This window comes from Oreochromis niloticus, linkage group LG7 (assembly GCF_001858045.2).
Source record: "Oreochromis niloticus isolate F11D_XX linkage group LG7, O_niloticus_UMD_NMBU, whole genome shotgun sequence".
Classification (NCBI taxonomy): domain Eukaryota; kingdom Metazoa; phylum Chordata; class Actinopteri; order Cichliformes; family Cichlidae; genus Oreochromis; species Oreochromis niloticus.
In genome coordinates this window covers 11251599-11272587 of record NC_031972.2, presented here as the reverse complement: position 1 = coordinate 11272587, position 20989 = coordinate 11251599, and the positions used below count along the sequence as shown (strand labels likewise).

The following is a 20989-nucleotide window of genomic DNA, read 5'->3' as shown; positions in this document are numbered from 1 at the left end:
ATGCAAAGCAATCTTGCCTGCCACACATACACACACACACACACACACACACACACACGGGAGCCACAGTGAAGTGAACACAGTGTATACACACTGCTGCCAATACAATGTTTTTTCCTGTTCCATGTATCTCCTTTTAATTTAATAAAAAGTCCTGCCAATGAGAACATATTTTTTATATATATGCTGCAGTTGCATTAAAATGTATTTTTCTTATTAGTTTAAAAACCTAAGAGAAAACAGGAAGCAAGAACACATGCAACAAATGACCCTTTTTAATGAATTGCAGGTGTCTTCTTAAAGCTATCAGAATGCTCTAAATCCAGATAGACAAGAAATCCAAACAGATTTGGGCAGCACGGTGGCACAGTAGTTACAACTGTCATCTCACAGAAAATGGGTTCTGGGTTTGAATCTCCTTGTCAGCTGGGGTATTTTTGTGTGGCTCTGTGAGTTTCCGCCGGCTCTCTCCAATAGTCCTAAGACATGAGTGTAAATGGCTATTCTGTTGGCTGGTTGCGTGAACACAAGGTACAAGATATAGTACATGGAATAAAGTGCTATGTAAATTATCAGTGAAATGTGTGGTTACAAGTGCTTTAAGTAGTGAGTAAGACTGCTATATAAATGCCATGCATACAGCACTTTTTATCTGTCAGACAAATGATATATTAGGTGCCCCACTGGGGTTCAGTACATTACCCCAAAACATTTTGAGGCACTGTGAGACCCTTTAGAAGTAAACGCTGTCAGCATACTGATGTTTAGTCTGTTTACTATGAAAAACATATTCTTAGCATAGTGTGTGAACATGCAATTAATTGCTAATTAGCAATGAACACTAATTACACTTGAGGCTGATGCTGAAGTCTTTGAGGTATTTCACTGTGATAGAGATAAGTGCATATAGCACCTTTCAGAAGAAATGTTCCAAAAGGTTTTAGTTCAAAAGTGTGAAAATAAGCAAGAGAAATGCAACAACAAAAAGAAAAAGAACATAAAGCATTTCAAATGTCATTAAATCATCAGGACCACAGTTTCTGTAACAAATTTCACGGAGGTCCACAAAATCTTAAAGCAGTTGTTAAAACACTGTGCTCAGAACATCAAATGTATACGTAATGGTGTTGATGTACAAAAATGACACAGAACAGCATTAAATTAAAGAAATGTACAAATATGTGCAAAATGTTTTGTTTGTGTTGTTGTAATGTACCACTACATATTTGAAGATGACCACGTTATAAGTAATAATCAAATTTAAGTTTGAGGACAGTGAATCTATGAATAGATTTAGCCTTATGTAAATGTTGGGTCTGAATCTAGTTCAGGAACTGATTGTGCTAATGCACCAAACTCTGGTGAAATATGTTGTGGTAATCTCAACATCTGCTCAAAATGTGATCATTGTATTAGTAGTTGAGATATTTTAATCACAAATGCACTTTGGCCGACACGTCATGTCTTTTAAATACGCTATATAAATAAAGCTGACTTGACTTGACAAATGAACAGCTAAATTTTTATTTTTTAGCTGCTTTTTTTTTCCAAGGATTAAAATATTTCACTAAAAACTAAATATGTCAATGTTAGTCAGAGGAGAAGTAAGGGGCTCACTAAAGTCAGGAGATTCATCATACTGAGACCATGAATGTCTGTGTAAATGTAATATTAAATGTAATCTCATCCAGTACTTATTGCATTATTTTGGTTGATAAATTAAAAGTACTAAGGTTGGTGCTGCACTGAAGTTTAGATAAATGTATCCTTTTTGTACCATGAACAAACTTAAATTGAAATCCATACAGTTCTCATTTCACTTGAAACAAAACATGTCAACCCCACCGTGGCACTAAATGAAAACTGAGGGAATCAACACAAATGTGTGGGTTTATCCTCTGGGGAACATGAAAAACTGTAAAAAATGTAATCCTACTCCATACAATAGTGAATATTCCACTTGCAAAAATAGGTTACTGCAAATTTTATTTCTGTTGCACATTAAAAAGCAACCAGGTTTACCGAGGTTGACTTGCTTTATGAGTTAGTTTAAACAAACAAGATAAAACCATGCATCAATAAAATAAATACAAGAAACAAAATCCAAATCAAACAAATATAATACGTTTGAATAAAAACAAACTAAAACAAAAAGACAGCGCAACGTAAAAAACGTCATGGGACTCGAACTGAACTTGAATTAGAAGCCAAAGTAAAAAAAGTGATTTTTAAGACAGTATTTAGAAGACTGTATAGACTCTGCAGATCAAAGATCAAGTGGCAGGTTATTCTAGAGTCTAGGGCTAAATAAATAAATAAATAAAATGCATCCTCATGAGCAATTAAACTGTTCTCGTCCTGCTTTCATCCCTCGGTTTATTTGTAAACTATATGTTCTGACAGGAATATGTTTTTTATCCTGCTGATTCCTCTTCTACACAGACTAAGTACAGTCATTTCAGCTGTGTGTCAAAGCTTTGACTCACCTATGTTGGTATTTGGAGACTAGATTACTGTGCTTTTTACCAAGAGTCGTCAGACACAGGACTGGGGTGCTTGTGTGCATGTGGGTTAAGGGTTAAGAAGAATCATCAGGCAGGGGATAAAGTAGGTGGTGATGGGTCTTTGTAAAACTAAGCTCTGTAAGCTGCTTCTTTACAAGTCTGACAAGCCTCAGCAGAGGAAAAGAGAGACATATGGCACACCGCCTAAATAGATGGACAAATGATGAATGGGTGAAAGGATGAAGCTTTTGCAGAGGGTGCTGGTAAAGAAGTCAATGCGATCTGTGATGATTAGAGAAATGACAGCTGTGGGGACAGTGTGAGGAAAGGAACGGATAATAAACAGGGGGATGCCGTGGAGTGGGATGATGAAAGTGTTGAATAAAAGAGGGTGCGTGCACATAGGAGTGCTGAAATGTTCCAGTCTAATTCAGATGGGAGTGTTTGAACTCCTTGGGGAATGTTCTGTGTACCATAAATAACTGGGATTTTGCTGTTGTAGTGATGAGGGTGCCTGGGCTTCCTGAGCTGGCTAACCTCATTTAAGGTCTAACAACGGATCTAATATGGCACAACCCACAACCTTAACATTTTGTCTTACCCCACCTATTGTATCTTTGAAACTCATTTTGTCTTAATCTTATTTAATTCCATTACTATCTTAAAGCCTTCTGGTTTTATTTGACATACTGACAAATCTTTTCAATTGATGGTATTGGCAACCCTAACCTTCAACCTCTTTTGGAGAAAAGCAAAACAGACTTCTCCTTTTGAAGAAACATTTTTTGTTGTGTGTCAGTTAGAATTATAATTTTCTTTTTTCCCTGGTTTCCAGGACTCAGAGACAACAATGCAATAAAAATGAAAAATGCAAAGTGGGATTGTCCACGATTAGAGTTTGGGTTAGGGTTGGGGTTGTCACTGATGCTGACTGAGATGTCCAAGAGTTAAATGAAGCATGTTAGGTTACATGGTGAATCTACACTGGGGTTGGGGTTGTGAAGCAGATAAAATGTGTAGAACAAAGCACTGAATGAACACGTGGTTAAATGTGACTTCTAGTCAAAAAAACTTTGAGTAGTAAGTAAGACAAGAAAAGTATTATATACAAAAATCACTGATTATCTCTTCATCAAAGCAGCTGTTAGTGGTGGAATATATTAGGAAGCATCATTCTGTCCAGAAATTTGATTTTAGAAGCAGGAAATAAGGATTATTGTAAATTCTTATGCAGGTTCGACAATGGCCAAATTAATCGTTAGATAACTGGGTCAGAGCATCACCAAATCTGTTGCTCTTGTTGGGTGTTTCCAATCTGCAGTGGTCAGTATCGATCTAAAGTAGTGCAAGGAAGGAACACTGGTGAACCAGCGACAGGGTCATGGATTGCCAAGCCTCACTGATGCACATGGGAAGTGAAGGCTGGTCCATATGGTTCAATCCAATAGATGGGCTACTGTAGCTCAAGCTGGATATGGGCTACAGACTAATCATATTGCCCATGCACACCCCTGTCCACTCCTGAAAGTGCCAACAATGAAGATGTGAGCACCAGAACTGAACCATGGAGCAATGCCTGACGGGGACCTGATGGTCTGATGCATCATGTTTTCGTTTACATCATCTAGATAGCTGGATGTGTGTGCTTCACTTAACTTGTGTGGAGTGTTCTAACAAGAAACCTTGGATCCTGCCATCCATGTGGATATAAAAATTGTTGCAGACCACACACTTTCATGTAAATGATATTCCCTGATGACTGTGGCGTCTTGCAGCAGAACAATGCCCCCTGCCACAGAGCAACAATGGTTCAGGAATGGTTTGAGGAGCACAACAACACATTTGAGGTGCTGACTTGGCCTCCAATTTTCTTGGATGTCAATCCAATTGAACATCTGTGGGATGTGAAATCCTAATCATTGGAGTAACTAAAAACATCCCCCTGAAAGATAATGAATGCCGCAAAGTCAGGTACAAGTGATAACTCCAATTACTGAGCATTTCTAACACAGTAAAGATGGCAGTAAACAGAAGTGTCAGTTTGTACACAACTGAAGCAGCTTGCATCTTTATGTTTTGTGATGGATTACTAATTTGTGATTATATGTGTAGTTTAAAAACCCATATGAAAAGTACTTTTTGGATAATGACTAAATACTGAAGCAAAAACTGAGGGAGTCCAGTTGACTGCAAGAACAGACTAAGACTAAGACCTGTATGGCCCCAGCCCAGATACTGTCATTTGGCTAAATCCCCTTGGTTTCCTTTTCCTTTGGGTCAGTTTGCATTGGTTTTCTTTTGGGTCACTCACTCTGAATGTAAAGTCTGTGGCATGCATATGTGGGAAACTCGCAGGGAAAAAGTGTATGCATGTTTATTATACTACGTATTGCAGTACTTGTAATGTTAATAAGAAACTGGAGAGAATGGTGATTGTAGAAGACCTATAAGCATTTTAAGTAACACTTGCAGGCTAATTGACTGGACAAGCACATGAACACATATTTTTGTGCATTTATTAAACCAAAGCAATAGTTTTTTTTTTGTATATATTCCTCTTATTTTGTATATCCCGCTTGACTTTATATATTTCTCCTGTTTGTTATTTATTCCTACTGTCTACTATTTATATTTTATTCCAGCACAGTAGATTTAAATTTCTCTGTTACTTATCTCCATCATTATAGAGTCATTAACCCTGGCTTCACCTCACAAGTTATGACCTCTAATCTCAAATGTCTACACACACACACACACACACACACACACACACACACACACACACACACACACGTAAGTGCCAGTGATCCCTGGAGCCAATTTCACCTCTCTGTCAATTTACACTATAAAAAAGTTCTAAATCAAGCCAGGCTTGATGTGGTGACATGTGTCCTTGGTGTAGGGCAGGAGTTCAAGATGTGTGGTCTTCTTATGTGGTTTTCAAAGGAAAGCACATCATCTTTCTCATCATGAACATGGAACAGATTGTGGCTTTTCGACATTTAAAAAAACCCAAAACCCTGATATGCGTTTGTAGGGTTTTCTCCCCTAACTTTTTGCGATTCTGCTTGTGGACCAGAAGCTTTGTTTCTTGTGGTTCTATAAATAGACTCCCTCCTATGTGTCCAGAAGCATCACTTATAGGTGACCAACACACCTCTGCAGGTCCCTTTCAGTTCAAATGAGCAGCAGTTTGCCACTGAGGTCTTTTCGAGTCACTGAGCTCTTGACACATTGATGTGGACTGTAACCTGCCATCTGTCAGGGAAAGGTCATCTTAACTGATTGTATCTTTGATGTCATCTGTTTGGTCATTGCTCAATGTCAGCTCCCTTAGCTCTTTGCTCACTATACTTTAAACCTTACATTGTGTTTGGTTCAAATTGAATCCATTTTGATATTTAGTCATAAAAATAACAAAATGTCATTCTTTTCTTGAATTGGATGATTTTTTCGGAAATTATACAAAAATGCACAAAAATGAAAATAATTTAAAATTTTATAGCATTGCATAGGTTCTACAAATTCTTGCATATTGATTGTACTATTTAGATTGATTGTAATATTGAGATGAGTCAAATTAGCAAAATAGTAGTTTTAGGAATATTGAAATTGTCAGTCTACAGATGTCATGTCTGTTTTTATTATATAGACAGATTATATAGATTATAGATTACATACATTATATAGAGTTATATGGGTACTTTCAGGCTGCCATGAGAACTTTATATGTTCCTGCCACATTTTCCAAGCCACCTGATGGTCTTTGATGGATCATGGTGGAATCTTAAAACAGTAAAATACTGTAGCAATACAGCAAAGGAGTGCTATTACATAGTGTATATATGCATCAGGGGCAACTTGGAGTTCAGCTTCAGCTTGGCCAAGAATAAGTTGGTACATGAACAGGAGGAGCCAGTCATCAATCCACAAACCTTCCAATCAGTAACCACTACTACCCCATGATATAACAAAAATAACCTTAAAATAAAAAATTAGAACCCATTTACTCCAAGCTAATTGATAACAGGGGGCTTCCGTTTCAGTGAGTGTGAAAAACACAGTGCAGGTCCCCCACACACAAAGTTTCCCACAACTGCATTGAATGCACATACTAGTTTGTAATTTATGTAACTAGTTTGCACTCTGTTAATTAAGGTTGAATTAATATTGATAATTATAAATGGCAGCTATGAGGATTGGAAAGATCATTTTAAATTTTTCTTGGTTAAGAGTAGAGGACAGTGCTTTTCCATCCATCCATCACCCCAACCTCCGTACTGTTTCCATTTGGTTAAAATTTTTTTTTGATAAAGTTTTATATTTTCATTCATGTTTTGGTTCTATGTGCCCTAAGAAGATGGCAGCAGAGACTACCTGCAGACACTACTAAGATAAAAATACTAATGAAATATAACTTTAAATGTAATTAGTATTCCTAATTAATGTTAAAGCATTGATGAGGAGTTTCATGAGTCTAATTTTAATCTGCATGAAAAGAAATTCCATAGTGTTATTTGCAAGGTTGATACATACATACATACAATCTATCACTAAAGAAATATCATTTACATAAAGTTTTACAACTACATTCACATAGCTGAATGCTGGTGGCCCATGGAGACTCACCAGTGCAGCTTAATTACGAGTGGAGCAGCTCCGTTGTGATGGTATCACTGCTACAAAATCAGTATATGAGACACACCAAAAGGGCATGGGGTGAAAATAGGGATAATGCTGACATGCTGTCATGTGTAAGCGGTTTGGCCTTTTTAGCATGTGACATTGAGAATCAGATAGGAGTGTCATGCCCTGCTGCAGAGCCCAAGTGCACATTGATCTTCTCTAATGCAGTGAGCTCTCCTCTCAATGGTCAATTTCTAATGCACGTGCATATGTGTGTGTGCAGAGTGATGATGCAGAGATGATGAGAAACAACCAATTGGAACTCTAATTCATGATTTATGTGATCTATTATATGCAGTATAAATTAACAATATTCTCTGCTATAACTATCTGTAGTCTGACTGACTGATGCTAACTATGGAATAGTTGGTGCCTTTGCATGGCAAATATGAAGCCAGTAGCGCATTACGTTAGCATCAGAAAGCCTGATTACAGTTAATGTGAGGCATAAAAGCAAATTATGACATTTTAGTAATTTCTTTGTGAAACAGAGTTAACAAAGTAGATTTCTCATTTGTTTTGTAGTTTTGCTCAAAGGCAAGCTGTTTTCTATATGCTGAACTAAGCTTGCAACCTGCTGACTGTAGTTTTGTGACTAGCAAACACATTTGATATCCCAAATTAATTTCCTTACAGTTCAAAATATTTTGATAGAGATATATTATTACCTTTACTCATACAGATCATTTGATTATTTTTTTACAGCAAAATCTAAGTGCAAATTAATTTTCTGCTATAACAGAATTTTTTTCATGCCCTAAAAATGGTTTATTTGCAGATCGTCCAGGCTGTAACTGCAGTGATTTGACTCATGATGACAGCATGTGTGTGTGCTACCCGCTGAGTGTAGTGACTCATGGGCTGAAAGTGTCTGCCATTTCTGAACATTTCCTTTCTCACTGACCCCCCACCTTTGTTTTTCACTCAAACCCTTCAAGGCACATAAGCGCGCGTGCGCGTGCGCACACACACACGCACACACACACACACACACACGCACACACACACACACACGCACGCACGCACGCACACACCAAGTCGCAGATATCAATCTGTCAGGTTGCCACATTGTCTGCAATGGCAGCAACCTCTGACATTTACATGCATTGGGGACAGAATATTTTTTTGAAGAGGAAAGGGATGAGAAAGAAGAAAAGCAGTCAGCTGTGAAGTAAGTGAGGCATTACTCAGCAGCCACTGCCCGATTTAATGGCTGATGCTTGGACATTAATGAGGCAGGTAGCAGATAGAGTTGGAATTTGGACAATAAAATGTGCTAACTGTGGAGCAAAACTATTTTCCTTCTGTACTTACTTGGAATTGAGATGCAGTCTGCAGGATCGGGAAAATGGCTGGTTGGTCCAGAAGCAAGAGGCTGAGGTCATTCTTTTCTCTTAACAATGTTCTTGTCAAAAGATAATGAGTGTGCTACTCTACAGTGAAAATGACTTCAGGCATGCACATTGCAGTCCAGACTTGAACAACACATTACTGCTAACAGTTCACTTACTACAGTCAGCAGTCAGCTTCAATTAATGCCTCATTTTTTCAAGCACAAGTACAGAATTTATGTGCCTGTGGATCAGCAGACAGTCAGGTTTTAATGGCCAGAAGCACTGATATAGCAGTAGGTGTGGTCGAGCTCAAATAAATCATGGGTAACCAAATTAACTTCTCTCAGACCTTTTTAAATGTGTACCTTTTCAACCGTGGCACACTGAAAGTTGAATAGACAGCAAAAACCCTGCAGTCATGTCTTTACAAGCAGAATAATGTGAGCTGCTTTCAATGGAAATATCACTCAGTCACATATATTACTCTGAATTTCTTCATATGAATTGACGTCAGTTTGTTCTATTCATTCTTGCCATTTATTCTGTGAATCACTTTTAAAGTGCACTTCCAGCAGGAAAAAAATGAATAATATATAAGATCTAATATGCATGTTGGAAAACGAGCAGCTTTTCATTAAAACGATAAATCAAGCTCACAGGCAGATGAGTCGAATCACCTCCTTTGTAGACAAAACAAACAAAGCAAAAAGCTTTAACTGGCTTTCTGCACATAGGACAAAGTCTTTCTCCTCATTTCAGCATCAAACTCATCAGACTGTAAGATGATATTAATCAGAATCACTAAAATCTCAAGTGAATTAGAGAAGATGTTAACAGGCGCTGTAGTTGTATATTGTTGCTTTAAGCTGCATGAATTTATTAAATATTTGCATCATCATAGTTTTCCACACGATCCACGTGTACATCCCCAAATACAGAGTTATGAATGTTTATGAATGTGGTACAACCATAGTAACTTCATGGTAACACTGTTTGAGTTGGCTGTTGAATCTTGAGCTCCTTTACATCTGTTGGACATAGTGTAGTGTTTTACATATTTGCTTGACAAGTGAATGGTCACTTGATTAATTCCAACCACAGACACAACTAGGGGTTGCATCAGGAAAGGCGTTTGGTGTAAAATTCAGACAGGATTTAACTTCTTTCAGTCACAAATGATTGCCATATATTGGATAATGAACATTTTACCTGATAAAAAACTAATTTGGTGAATGCAGTGTTGCTACTTTAATTTCAGTAAAGTAAAAGAGCAAACATACAACAATGAAGAGACATTCAAGACAAGAGGGCACATATTCACATCTGTGCTTAATAGAGAAGTCATTCTAACAAAAGAGGAGAAAACAGGTCACATTGCTGAGGTTTGCCTCACTCTATAATACGTATACAAGAACACTCTGCAGGATGCAAGTAGATTATAATTGATCTTATAATTATCCCAGGTTTAGCAAAGCAGCCATTTGAGTTCCATATAGCCCAATGGGATGTGTTTGACCATTATACATGCAGCATCTATAACCTTGATCAAACATTGCAAAACTTAACTATCTCTATAAATCGGTGCAAAGCTTTCTTTACAGCTTGGACAGAGCAGAATTATAACTAAGGAAATGTTGTGGTGATTGAATGAATAATGAATCCTTGTTAAATCTACTGAAACTACAAACATTCATTTTGTTTGAAGGAAAATGCCCACAGGCAATTAGAATAATACATTAAGTGACGTAAACATGATCATTATGGAGGGACCCACTGACCACATGTTGAGGTTTTTCTTTTCATTTTTCCACGGTTGTTTATCAGATCCAATTAGATGTCAACTCAGGTGAGAGCCAGCCATGTCCCATTATGCCCCATGGTCTTGTAATTGTGGAGGGCCAACTGTGCAGCCTGGTTTCAAAAACTGCTGCTGCCTCAATCTTGTGTAGATATCATTACTGACACTGTTGTTGACAGAAATCTAAGAGACATGCATTTTTTAGAGCAAGCGTGGGTCGCGCCAGAAAAGCCCACTGTCACTGAAATTACCAACAGGTTTAAATCTGGGACTCTCGGCCATTTGACCTTAGAACTGAAGAAGCTTCTCGGATGAGAGGTGAAACGTCTTCAAGCAACTCAAAGAAGTCCAGACGCTTTTCTTTGCAAACTCCTTTGACTACGATGACCTGGATGACTGAGAACCTTCACAGACTTACCACCATAGACACTTTCCAGGAAAATCCAACACTTGTCTTTAGTTCACAGACTCATGAGTTTGATTTGCACTGGCCAAATTATTTTTGCTGCTCTCTGAGTGAATATGCCAGATGTTTTCCAACCATCCAGCAGCATTTGCACAAGTGGTATCTTTTTTTGCCAGTAGTTTCTTAGACAGTCATCTTGTGACAAACTAAATTATTGGTCTGTCTTTGTCTCTGAGAATTTTGAAATAACAGTAGAGTTGTTTAAAAATCCTGATATTTACTTTCTGCAATGAAACTTTAAGAGAGTTCTTATCAGCCATATGCCAAAGACACATGTTTAGAAACCAGCAAGATTCTTGGTTGCAGCTAGTCTTAATTTGACAACACTGATATGAAGCATCCACATTGGCACTGAGTGGACTTATGTACTCTGTGCCCAAATTAGTGGAAGATGATATTCTGTAATATCACCTGATCCTGGTACAGAGACCTTTGTTTGAATAAATGTTTTTATTTGTTACATAATATGTTAGGATCAGCTTGCTTATAAAAGCATCCATCCATCCATCCAGCTTCACCATTTTCCTCCTCCCACACACAAACTGAAATGCAGACAACTGACGGACCCTTGTAGCACAAGTAACGACAAAAATTACTGTAGTACTGTAGAAATGTAATGTAACATTACTTTGTAACGCATTACTGTAATGACAGTATTGGGTGCAATGTGTTATTTTGTAATGTGTTATTCTTAACACTGGTGCTGTGTCACATAATCTTATTTGGGCCTCCCCCCTTCTTTGTTCTTGGTCTTCACTGAGCCACAACATTAACAAGAAATCCTGGAAATGCCCCTGTATGTCTGCTAAACCTCTTAGATTACCAGTTTATTTACCCTCAGTGGGGGAAATTATCTTTTTTGGCAGCTCATGGCCCAGTTGAAAAAATAAACAAGGAATAAAATAAAAATTATTATTTAATCCTATCTTGTAGGATTAAATGTGATGATAGAACAGTCCCACAATGTTCTAACTGATTAATTAATTAACTACATTTATTAAGAATATTCTGTTGGCCTTCTCTCTGTAGCTTTAGTTTTAAAAATGACCAGGTCATGTGAAGCAAGCTTAGAGTATGACCTGCAAGAAAAGTGACTGATCCCCACTGGCTTGTCACTGAATCTGTGAACCATTTAAACTTTAACAGATTTCAGATCACAGATCACTCTTAATTAAAATACTTATTTTATGTGGGTTTTGGTCACAAGATGCACAAAAAAAATTGGACATCATTTGTATTATTGTGTATGAAAACTGCAGCTGCTCAGTATTATTTCAAGTCCAACATGTTTCCAGCTGTGTTTTGATGTTAGTGTCTAGCACTGCTTACTTAGGCTTACTTTTTGGATGTTTTGGCCTTTTGTCTGAGTCTTATTTTCACTTTGCTTGTCACTTGTATTTTGTGTCTGTTCTGTGTGTTTGTGTGTGCGTGCTTTGGGTTCAGCAGAATTAGGTGGACGATGAACATGCCAGGCGGTGCCCCAGGGGAGGAGCTCACAGATGAGGAGAAGGAGATAATCAACAGTGTGCTAGCTCGTGCAGCTATGATGGAGGCCATGGAGCAAGAGAGGATTGGGTGAGATGGAAAACCGTTGTCTCTGTTGCACTGAATCACATCAGTGATGCTCAGATCAGATGCTCACTGAGATGAACAACTTTTTGGTGTCAAACCTGTGCCAAGTTTGTGTCCCTGTGCTGATAATAATTTGCATGTGCTCTCAGGCGTCTTTCCAGTCGTCTGGATAATATCAAGAAGACAGCGTGTGGTGATGGAGAGTTGCGCTGTCTGCTGTGTGGTGCGTCGTTTGGACCACAGGGGGTCACAGCTGTCCTCTGTGTGCAGTGCAAAAAAGTAGGTGGATTTTGTTACTTTTGTTGTTCATAGAGGTTGAAAGGGACTGTGCCTGGACTGGACTTTTCTTTACCACTGCTGGGAAAGTAACATTTACTCAAATACTGTACTTAAGCACAACTTTCAGGTTCTTTACCTTTTCTTTAACATTCTGCTCTACTTCATCCTTCTACCTAATGGTATTTCAGAGATTTATGTGACATTTTTAGTAACCAGTGCAATGTCTTGATTCATTTAAGTTGCTGAAGAGTTCAGGTGGTGATTACTGTAAGTCACCCATAAAGCCACAAAAGGGCGACACCAGTTTGAAACAAATGTAAAGAACCTGATTAGGGTTTAATATTAAGTTCTGGTTAATTATATCATTGAACATGTACACTAAAATACAATCTGATATTAAACATTAATTAAATGAGTGATAACCAACCATTTGGACATCTGCCATGTCACAAAAGATGAAAAACAAAAATAAAGCTTATTCAGGACCCCCTGTGTTGTAAGTTAGATATTCTATTAAACAGAATTCTTGTTTCCTGTGTTCTATACTAATTTTCTTATGCTATATATTGTATGATATATATATGGGAAACCATTTGTGTTTTTTGTGATTGATGATATACAGTACAAGATATCCCATGGCCTTTAGGTGTTGTTCCTATTTGTGTGCAGTTCACACACAAAGTAGCTAGCACAGCCACCTTGCACTTATGTAGTGTATGTCATCTGTCTTGTGTAACAACTGGAGACCAGTGGATATACTTTATATTTGAGTATAATGAAGGTGACTTAGAGATGATGAAGAATCCAGTCCCGAAAACACACAGAATGCACCACAGCTAAGTTACAGCTAACTGGCTAAAAGCCACAATTCAAGCTATTGTTGTAGATAGCAGTGTTACAAATTTTTGCTTTATGGTTTAAAATGACTTAACTGACAGTTAAACAACACTTTTTGAGATTGTCAGTAAGTTAGTATCATGGATCATATTTAGAGTTGAAATTATTTGGCAAGCTAAATCACTTCATTATCTGCTACATACTTGTAGTGTCAGATAAATTTCAGTTTTCTTGCAACTTTCAGGTTGGTTGCCCCTCCTATGTGCATTTCAAACCTCACATTTAGTCCAATGCATTGTGGGTAATTTCCTTTGACAAAGTCGAGGGGCATGTTGGTTTGCTGGCTTTTCTGTCACTTTACTTTGTCGTATAAAAAATAAACAGACAGAGGTGTACGTGCTACTTGTACATCTGAGTCTGCACTCATATGTCATGTTCACTAACATTTATAAACAGTCGGAAACCAGTTACATTTTTATTTAAAACAGTACGGCAAGCTAAACGTTGGACCACCTTTATGGGCTAAAGAGGCAAAACAAGTTGAAGGATAAAGAATAGCATAAACAGGCATGTGGTGCCCCCATATAGAAATGTTGGCAGAAATACAAAAGTGCAGAAAAATTTGTCAAAGTGCACCACTGGAATGATGAAGTCATTACACTAAGACAGGTCCTCAATTCACTTCCGCACATTTTTAAGTGAGGTCATGCTAGAAATCACACCGAAAAACAAAAGCTGCTTCGCCCTGGTGGAGTCAGTGTCCTCTTCATGCTAGTTTACTATCGCTGCAGCTGCACTAAGCTTCTAATACTGCATCACTAACCTAAGCTTGGTTGTTACTGCAATGACTCACTATTGATCTGCTCATTCAACTCATTCTTTACCAAAATATATGAACTAATTTTACTTATGTCTGTAAAAGTATGTCAGTAGAATTTAGCTGAGGGTGCAGAGCGACCTTTTTGGACAGCCCAGTCCCCCAAACCCACCCATATTGCCAACACTGCAGGGAGCCCTCATGCACTTGATGATTTGACAGTGGGACAGCCCTGAATCCTCCCGGGTTTAGCGGAAACATGACTCAATGTCTGTAAATTTGTGACAGTGGACATTGGGCCTACGAGTTCAAAAGAGGACCCAAATGCAGCACAAAATGAATTTAACAAACTCACAAAGGATGTGAGCAAAATGTGCTGCAAAATACTGACAGGATACTAAGTCCTTAAACTGAAAAAGGCAGAGATGGAAACCTGGCAGTGCAAGTACAGAGGGAAAGTCATGTCTTCACACTCAAGGCTGAGTGGAAAATGAGGTATAGGTGGAAACAATTATGGACTCACAGGAGGGGATTGGACAAAGACAGAAAGGAAAACAACAAAATACACATAAGGAAAAGCATTTACCAAAGTAAAACAGCTGTGCCTAGAGCAGAAATGTAAAAGCACAATTAATCAAATAAACTTTAAGTAAAAATAAAAAATCCCAGCACTGTGACACTACTCGGTTGGAAAGCTTACAAACTGATGCATCAGTGCACATGATCCAGTAATGTCAAATAGAATCAGATATCACAGGGGATATTATTTTAATACTTTCTCTACATTTTTCCTATGTTCTCTTACAGCTGACACATTGGCTGTTTACTGTGTTTTCTATATTGTTCTGCAGCTCTTAAAACTGCCGGGCCATGTGCAAACAAATCTGGACATACATGTTGCATGTCAGGGTCTTACATCACATTCTTTTTCTTGTTGCATTCATTATCTAACTAATGTTACCTGAATTGTACAAATATATGTTCTGTGCGCACCTGCCATTGAGGACTAAATCTGTGTGACACTGCAACTCTGTGCACCAGTATGTCTCAATGTCTATTTTTCCTTTCCTGCAGCATATGTGTACCAAGTGTGGAATTTCAAGCAACAGCAGGACATGCCCTGTGTGGCTGTGCCAGATCTGCAATGAACAGCTAGAGGTGAAGGAAAAGGAATGATGAAGAACAGATTCACCAACCATATTATACCACTTTGCCATTAGTCTGCCATTAGTCTTTTGTCATGATAATACTGTTACACAATACTGTTTTTATGACGATGCTGTGTTTGCTGAGGTCGCTGCCCTGGGGAGCCCAAACTCTTTAAACAAATGCTCATTCCTGTCATTCATACAGAATAAGTACTCAGTAATACTGCAGATACAAAGTGGTCATGTTTATGCATCAAATAAAATAATTCAAATTAAATAAATAAATTGGAGTTAAAATTTTGGCCACTAGAAACTGACTTCAGCTATGCTTAAAAACACAGTAAGTCTATGCAATATCTCCCAAAGCACTGTCCCTGTAACACATGTTACACATGTTTGAATCGTGTGAGCCATTTCCATTCTTGCTAAATATTCCAGTGATGCAAATTTTTGTGTTACTGCAGGTACAGAAGCGTTCAGGAGCTTGGTTCTTTAAAGGAAGAGAGCAACTGGGTCTGCCTGCACCGCTTCCTCTGTCCAGACCTCGACAGTCGAACACAGAAAACTGCACTACTCCAGCAGGCTACAGTGGATCACATCGGGGATACGGTATCTTTTTGGAAGTGAATGTTTTTCACACTGGTGCATGGGTTTCCAGATATGCCTCTTAAGAACTGATAAAGACTATAAGAGCTAAGTATGAGTTGTCTTTTGATCTTATGCCAGAGATATGCTTCTTTTATTTTACTTTTTACTTAAAAGCTAAATTAGCGTATAAACATCTTGGGATGCATCTCCTTGTTTTTGAAGGTGCTGTCAGACAAAAAAACTGGAAAAATTGCCACCTTATTGTGGTAGAGGTTTGTGTGCCTTAGTGATCCCTAATGATACCAGAGCAATTTGTCTCTGGTTGGGTTTTCCAAAGCTCACCTGATTGCTCACCTGAGGTGAGGGCCAAATAAGTACAATTCAGAAGTTATGAATGGCATGGCAATGGCAATTTGCTTGGATCAGGGTTACTGGGGAGTCCCCTGGAGTCAGACCTGGGGGAGAGTGCTGGTGACTAGGACCTAACCCACAGGGCCCAGCTTGGCTATGGTTGGTCCTGCACTCCTGTGAACCCACCACCCACAGGAGGAGTTGAAGTAGTATGGTGCAATGTGTCAAAGGTAGAGGTACTTAAGATCTTTGTGACCATTTTACTATTTTTTGGGGGGGGGGTTTTGGTCTCTTTGTGGTTATTTTCTGTCTTTTTGACTTGTAACTTTCCACCATGAAATATTAGTGGTCCCAGGGGAACCTGGCAGTCCCATTCGGTAATGCATCTATTGAAGTGTAGCATGTTGTTGTTATTCTAACAGTGATGATAATCTTACTTTGCCTCCCAGAGCGTAGTACAGAGTCACAGCAGCACAAGTCTTTTGGATCAGAACAATGGGTACAGACAGCAAAAACAACAGCTGACAGTTGTAATGAGGGTCATTCCCATCCAGCCGGTGTAATGAAGACAGAGAGACATGTGTCAGCCTCCAAACCACCTCAGGCGAACACAGAGCACACAACCCCTAACTCAGGTAAAGTCACACTGCTCCTTCTACGAATAAGCCCAGCACTACAAGGCTAATTTCTAAATGTTCAAAATGAACACTGATACATAAAAAGACACTTCAGATTGTGTTAACTGCTGATTATGTTTTGTAAAATCTCAAGTACCTGCTGCAGGTATGGAGAGCCATCACGCGGAAAGACAAGAAACATTGCCCCCTCCAGCTGTGGAGGAAAAAAGACCACCTGTTGTCTCTGGCTCTGTTTCATCTCATAAGCCTGTCTCCAGAGTTGGTCCACCTGTTAACCCACCTGCCAACAACCCTGCTCCTTCCAGACCCCCACCAGATCGAACAGAGGAAGACAACAATGACTATGACTCAGATGATGCCAGTAAGATTATTCCTCAAAATTTAAAACCTTTATTTGTAGAAGACAAATGTATTATTACTTTTATTTTTTGCAACGTGTATGTGTGTGTGTTTCTTACAGCCACTCTGGGATCTCTGGAGTTCAGTCTACTCTATGAACAGGAGAACCATGCACTACACTGCTGTATTGTTAAAGCTAAGGTGAATGTTCATACACATGTATGAATAGAAATACGATAACAACACAAAATAATAGATCAATTAAAATAGGACAAGATAAGTAATGAAGATTGGAAATGATATAGCAATAATAATATTATAAAGACAGATTAGACGAGATAAAAACAGACCATATCCTAACCTTTATTTAACCAGGAATGTCCCATTGAGATCAAAAACCTCTTTTTCAAGGGAGTCCTGGCCAAGAGGCAGCACATTTCCAAACAAATACATACAAACAAACAAAGTTAAAAATTACACAAAACAATTACACATTATTGAGGCAGTCTGTAGGCCTTTGAGTTTAGTTTTAAAAACATTTAAAGACAACAGTTCAGTCAGTTTCCAGTCTTTCTGTAACAGGTTCCACGAAAAAGGCGCAGAGTGGACAAAGGCTTTCTTACCCAACTCTGTGCGGACAAGGGGAACAGACAGCAGCAGCTGATCATTTGAACGCAAGGAGTAAGAACCACTATTTGTCCTTGTGACCAAAGTACAAATATACGGAGGCAGCAATCCAAGCATAGCTTTGTAAATAAAAGTGTACCAATGCCCCTGTCTTCTAATGGCCAAAGAAGGCCATTTTACTCTTAAGTACAAGTCACAGTGATGGGTCAGATATCTACAGTTGGTAATAAACCTCAAGGAAGCATGATACATCGTGTCCAACATTAGAAGACATGAAGAAGAAGCGTTCATATACAGAATGTCACCATAATCTAACACAGATAAAAAGGTTGCAGTGACAAGACGTTTTTTTACTGCAAAAGAAAAGCACTGTTTATTACGGGAAAAAAAAACGAAGTTTCAGCCTCAGTTTCTTTACAAGTCTCTCTATATGTGGTTTAAAGGTAAAGGAGTCATTTATATTCATGAACTATCTCTATGACATTTCCTTCAAGGGTGGACACCACTGGAATAGGCTCCGGGACCTTCTTTGACTTAGAAAACAACATTAGCTTAGTCTTGTCAGCATTGAGAACTAATTTTAGCTGGATAAGTGAATGCTGGAAAGCAACAAAGGCTTTCTGTAAGGTTTCAATGGCCTGAGCAAGAGATGATCCATAACAGTAAATAACTGTATCGTCAGCATAAAAATGCAAATTTGTGTCTGAGACATTTTGACCCAAGTCATTGATATATAAAAGAAACAGAAGGGGACCCAAAACTGAGCCCTGTGGCACCCCCTTGTGGACAGCAACAAATTTAGAACAAAGACCTTCAAGTTTAATGCACTGGGTTCTATTATTCAGATAATTTGAGAACCACGCTATTGCATGTTCTGACAATCCAAGGCTGAGCAGTCTGTTTTTTAGGACAGCATGATCAACAGTGTCAAAAGCTTTTGAGAGGTCAATAAAGAGTGACGCACAGTACAATTTCTTATCAAGTGCCATAATAATATCATTTATCACTTTCATAGTGGCAGTGTTAGTACTGTGTTTTTTCCTGAAGCCTGACTGAAATTTGGAAACAATATCATTAGAGTACAAAAACTCTTTCAACTGGTCACAAACTAGAGATTCCATGATTTTGGATAAAACACACAAATTTGATATTGGCCTATAATTAGTCAACACCGATGGATCACCTCCTTTCAATAAAGGCAAAACAAAAGCTGATTTCCAAACCGATGAAAAATTAAATAGAATTGAAAGTGGTTCTGCAATAAAATCCGGTGCCAGCTTCAAAAAATAAGGTTCCATCAAGTCTGGACCAGGAGGTTTTCTGTGATCCAAAGCCTTTAAAGCTTTATGCACTTCATAAACACTAAAAGGTACAAAGTTAAAACGGTCTCCAGAAAACATAGAGAATTCTGGGCAAGAATTTGTTAAAAAAGTTTCTGCAGAATCAAACAAGGAACCCACTGATAAAAAGTGCTCATTAAAGCAATTTCAGTTTTATCATTAATTGAGACTGAATCTTTTACAACAAATTTAGGAAAGGTTTGAGTCATTTTATTGGCAGAAAAAGACTTGATTACTTTCCAAAATTTCTGTGGATCGTTGAGGTTCTCAGTGGTGACAGACAAAAAGTATTCGGATTTGGCCTTTTTAATAAGAGAAGTGCATTTATTTCTAAGCTGTTTGAAAACAGACCAATCAGTGGAAGTATCTGTTTGCCTCGCCTTGTCCCATGCTCTATTACGCTTGTGTATGTTATCTGCGAGTGTCTGCGAAAACCAGGGATTTTCTCGACCTTTAATTCTAACTTTCCGTAAGGGGGCATATTTATTAACAATTTCCATAAAACTTTCCTTAAAATATGTCCAAGCTAGCTCTACATCTGGTAATAGTCCGATTTTTTCCCAATTAACTACTGACAAATCATGATGAAAAGCCTGTTCATTGAATTGTTTAAGATTCCTTTTACACACTATGCACGGCTTACATTTTGGAATTTTAGCATTTCTACAAACAGCAACAACACAGTGATCACTTAGGTCATTACAGAAGACACCAAGCGAAGAGAATTTATGAGGTACATTTGTTAAAACCAAATCAATTAATGTGGACTTTTCAGGGCATTTAAGATTTGGCCTGGTAGGAAGATAGACTAGCTGGGTAAGATTAATTGAATCGCAAAATTCTTTAAATTCACCAGAAGTTGCATTTAGCCAGTCCCAGTTCAAATCTCCAGCCATTAGTAGTTCAGTGTAATTTAATTTAGCCAAAAGGTGCTTTAATGAAGATAATGCCTCTTTTGAAGCAGATGGGGGCCTGTAACACCCAACAATGGTTATCGAAAGAGTAATAGCAATATCTACATTCAAGGCCAAAAACTCCATTTGTTTGCATATCGATTGGGACAGAACAATCGAAGCATTAAATCTTGATTTGACATAAATAGCTACACCGCCTCCTTTTTTTGGCCTATCAGTACGATATACATTGTACCCATATATGTTAATGTCTTCATTAGTAATAGATTTAGTTAACCAAGTTTCAGAAATTATAACAACATCTGCATCTGTAGATTTAACCCAAATTTTGACCATGTCCATCTTCGGTAGTAGGCTGCGCACATTAAGATGAATATATTTGACACCAGACATTATTTTAAAATCAGAAGGAGTCTGGGAATATTGCAGTTCAGGGCCAGGATTTGGTTGCACATTTCCTGACAAAAATAGAAGCAAGACAATCAACAACCTCTGTTTCACCTTTGATTTGGGTTCAAAACTTTGATATGTTGAATCCGAGCTGAAACCTCCATTAAATGGGCAAATGAAATAAGTATGCAAGGCCAGAGTAGATTGAAGTTTAGGGAAGTCTCTGGGCAAAACAGGCATGAAACTAATGTCATGATCCAACTGAGTTGGTAACTGCTCTGTTTTTTGCAACATTATAGAGCATGTGCCTTTTTCAGAATTCTCTTGCAGATAAAGATCATTTTCAGAGGTTCCCCTGCTA

At 38.2% G+C, this 20989-nt stretch overlaps 1 protein-coding gene across 4 annotated transcripts in view; it reads left to right on the top strand.

Moving 5' to 3' along the window:
* rph3aa (rabphilin 3A homolog (mouse), a) overlaps positions 1-20989 on the top strand; it is a 38721-nt gene that overhangs the window by 7646 nt on the left and 10086 nt on the right. For 2 of the 4 annotated variants that reach the window (XM_013277523.3, XM_025908920.1), the window contains exons 2-8: positions 12235-12363; positions 12510-12639; positions 15368-15451; positions 15906-16050; positions 16830-17015; positions 17152-17379; positions 17479-17558. In XM_013277523.3, coding sequence (XP_013132977.1) covers positions 12248-12363; positions 12510-12639; positions 15368-15451; positions 15906-16050; positions 16830-17015; positions 17152-17379; positions 17479-17558 — 969 coding nt within the window. In that variant the 5' untranslated portion in view covers positions 12235-12247. Of the gene's footprint in view, positions 1-12231; positions 12364-12509; positions 12640-15367; positions 15452-15905; positions 16051-16829; positions 17016-17151; positions 17380-17478; positions 17559-20989 lie in introns of all 4 variants that reach the window. The other 2 variants (XM_005459630.4, XM_013277524.3) reach the window with 2 other exon arrangements.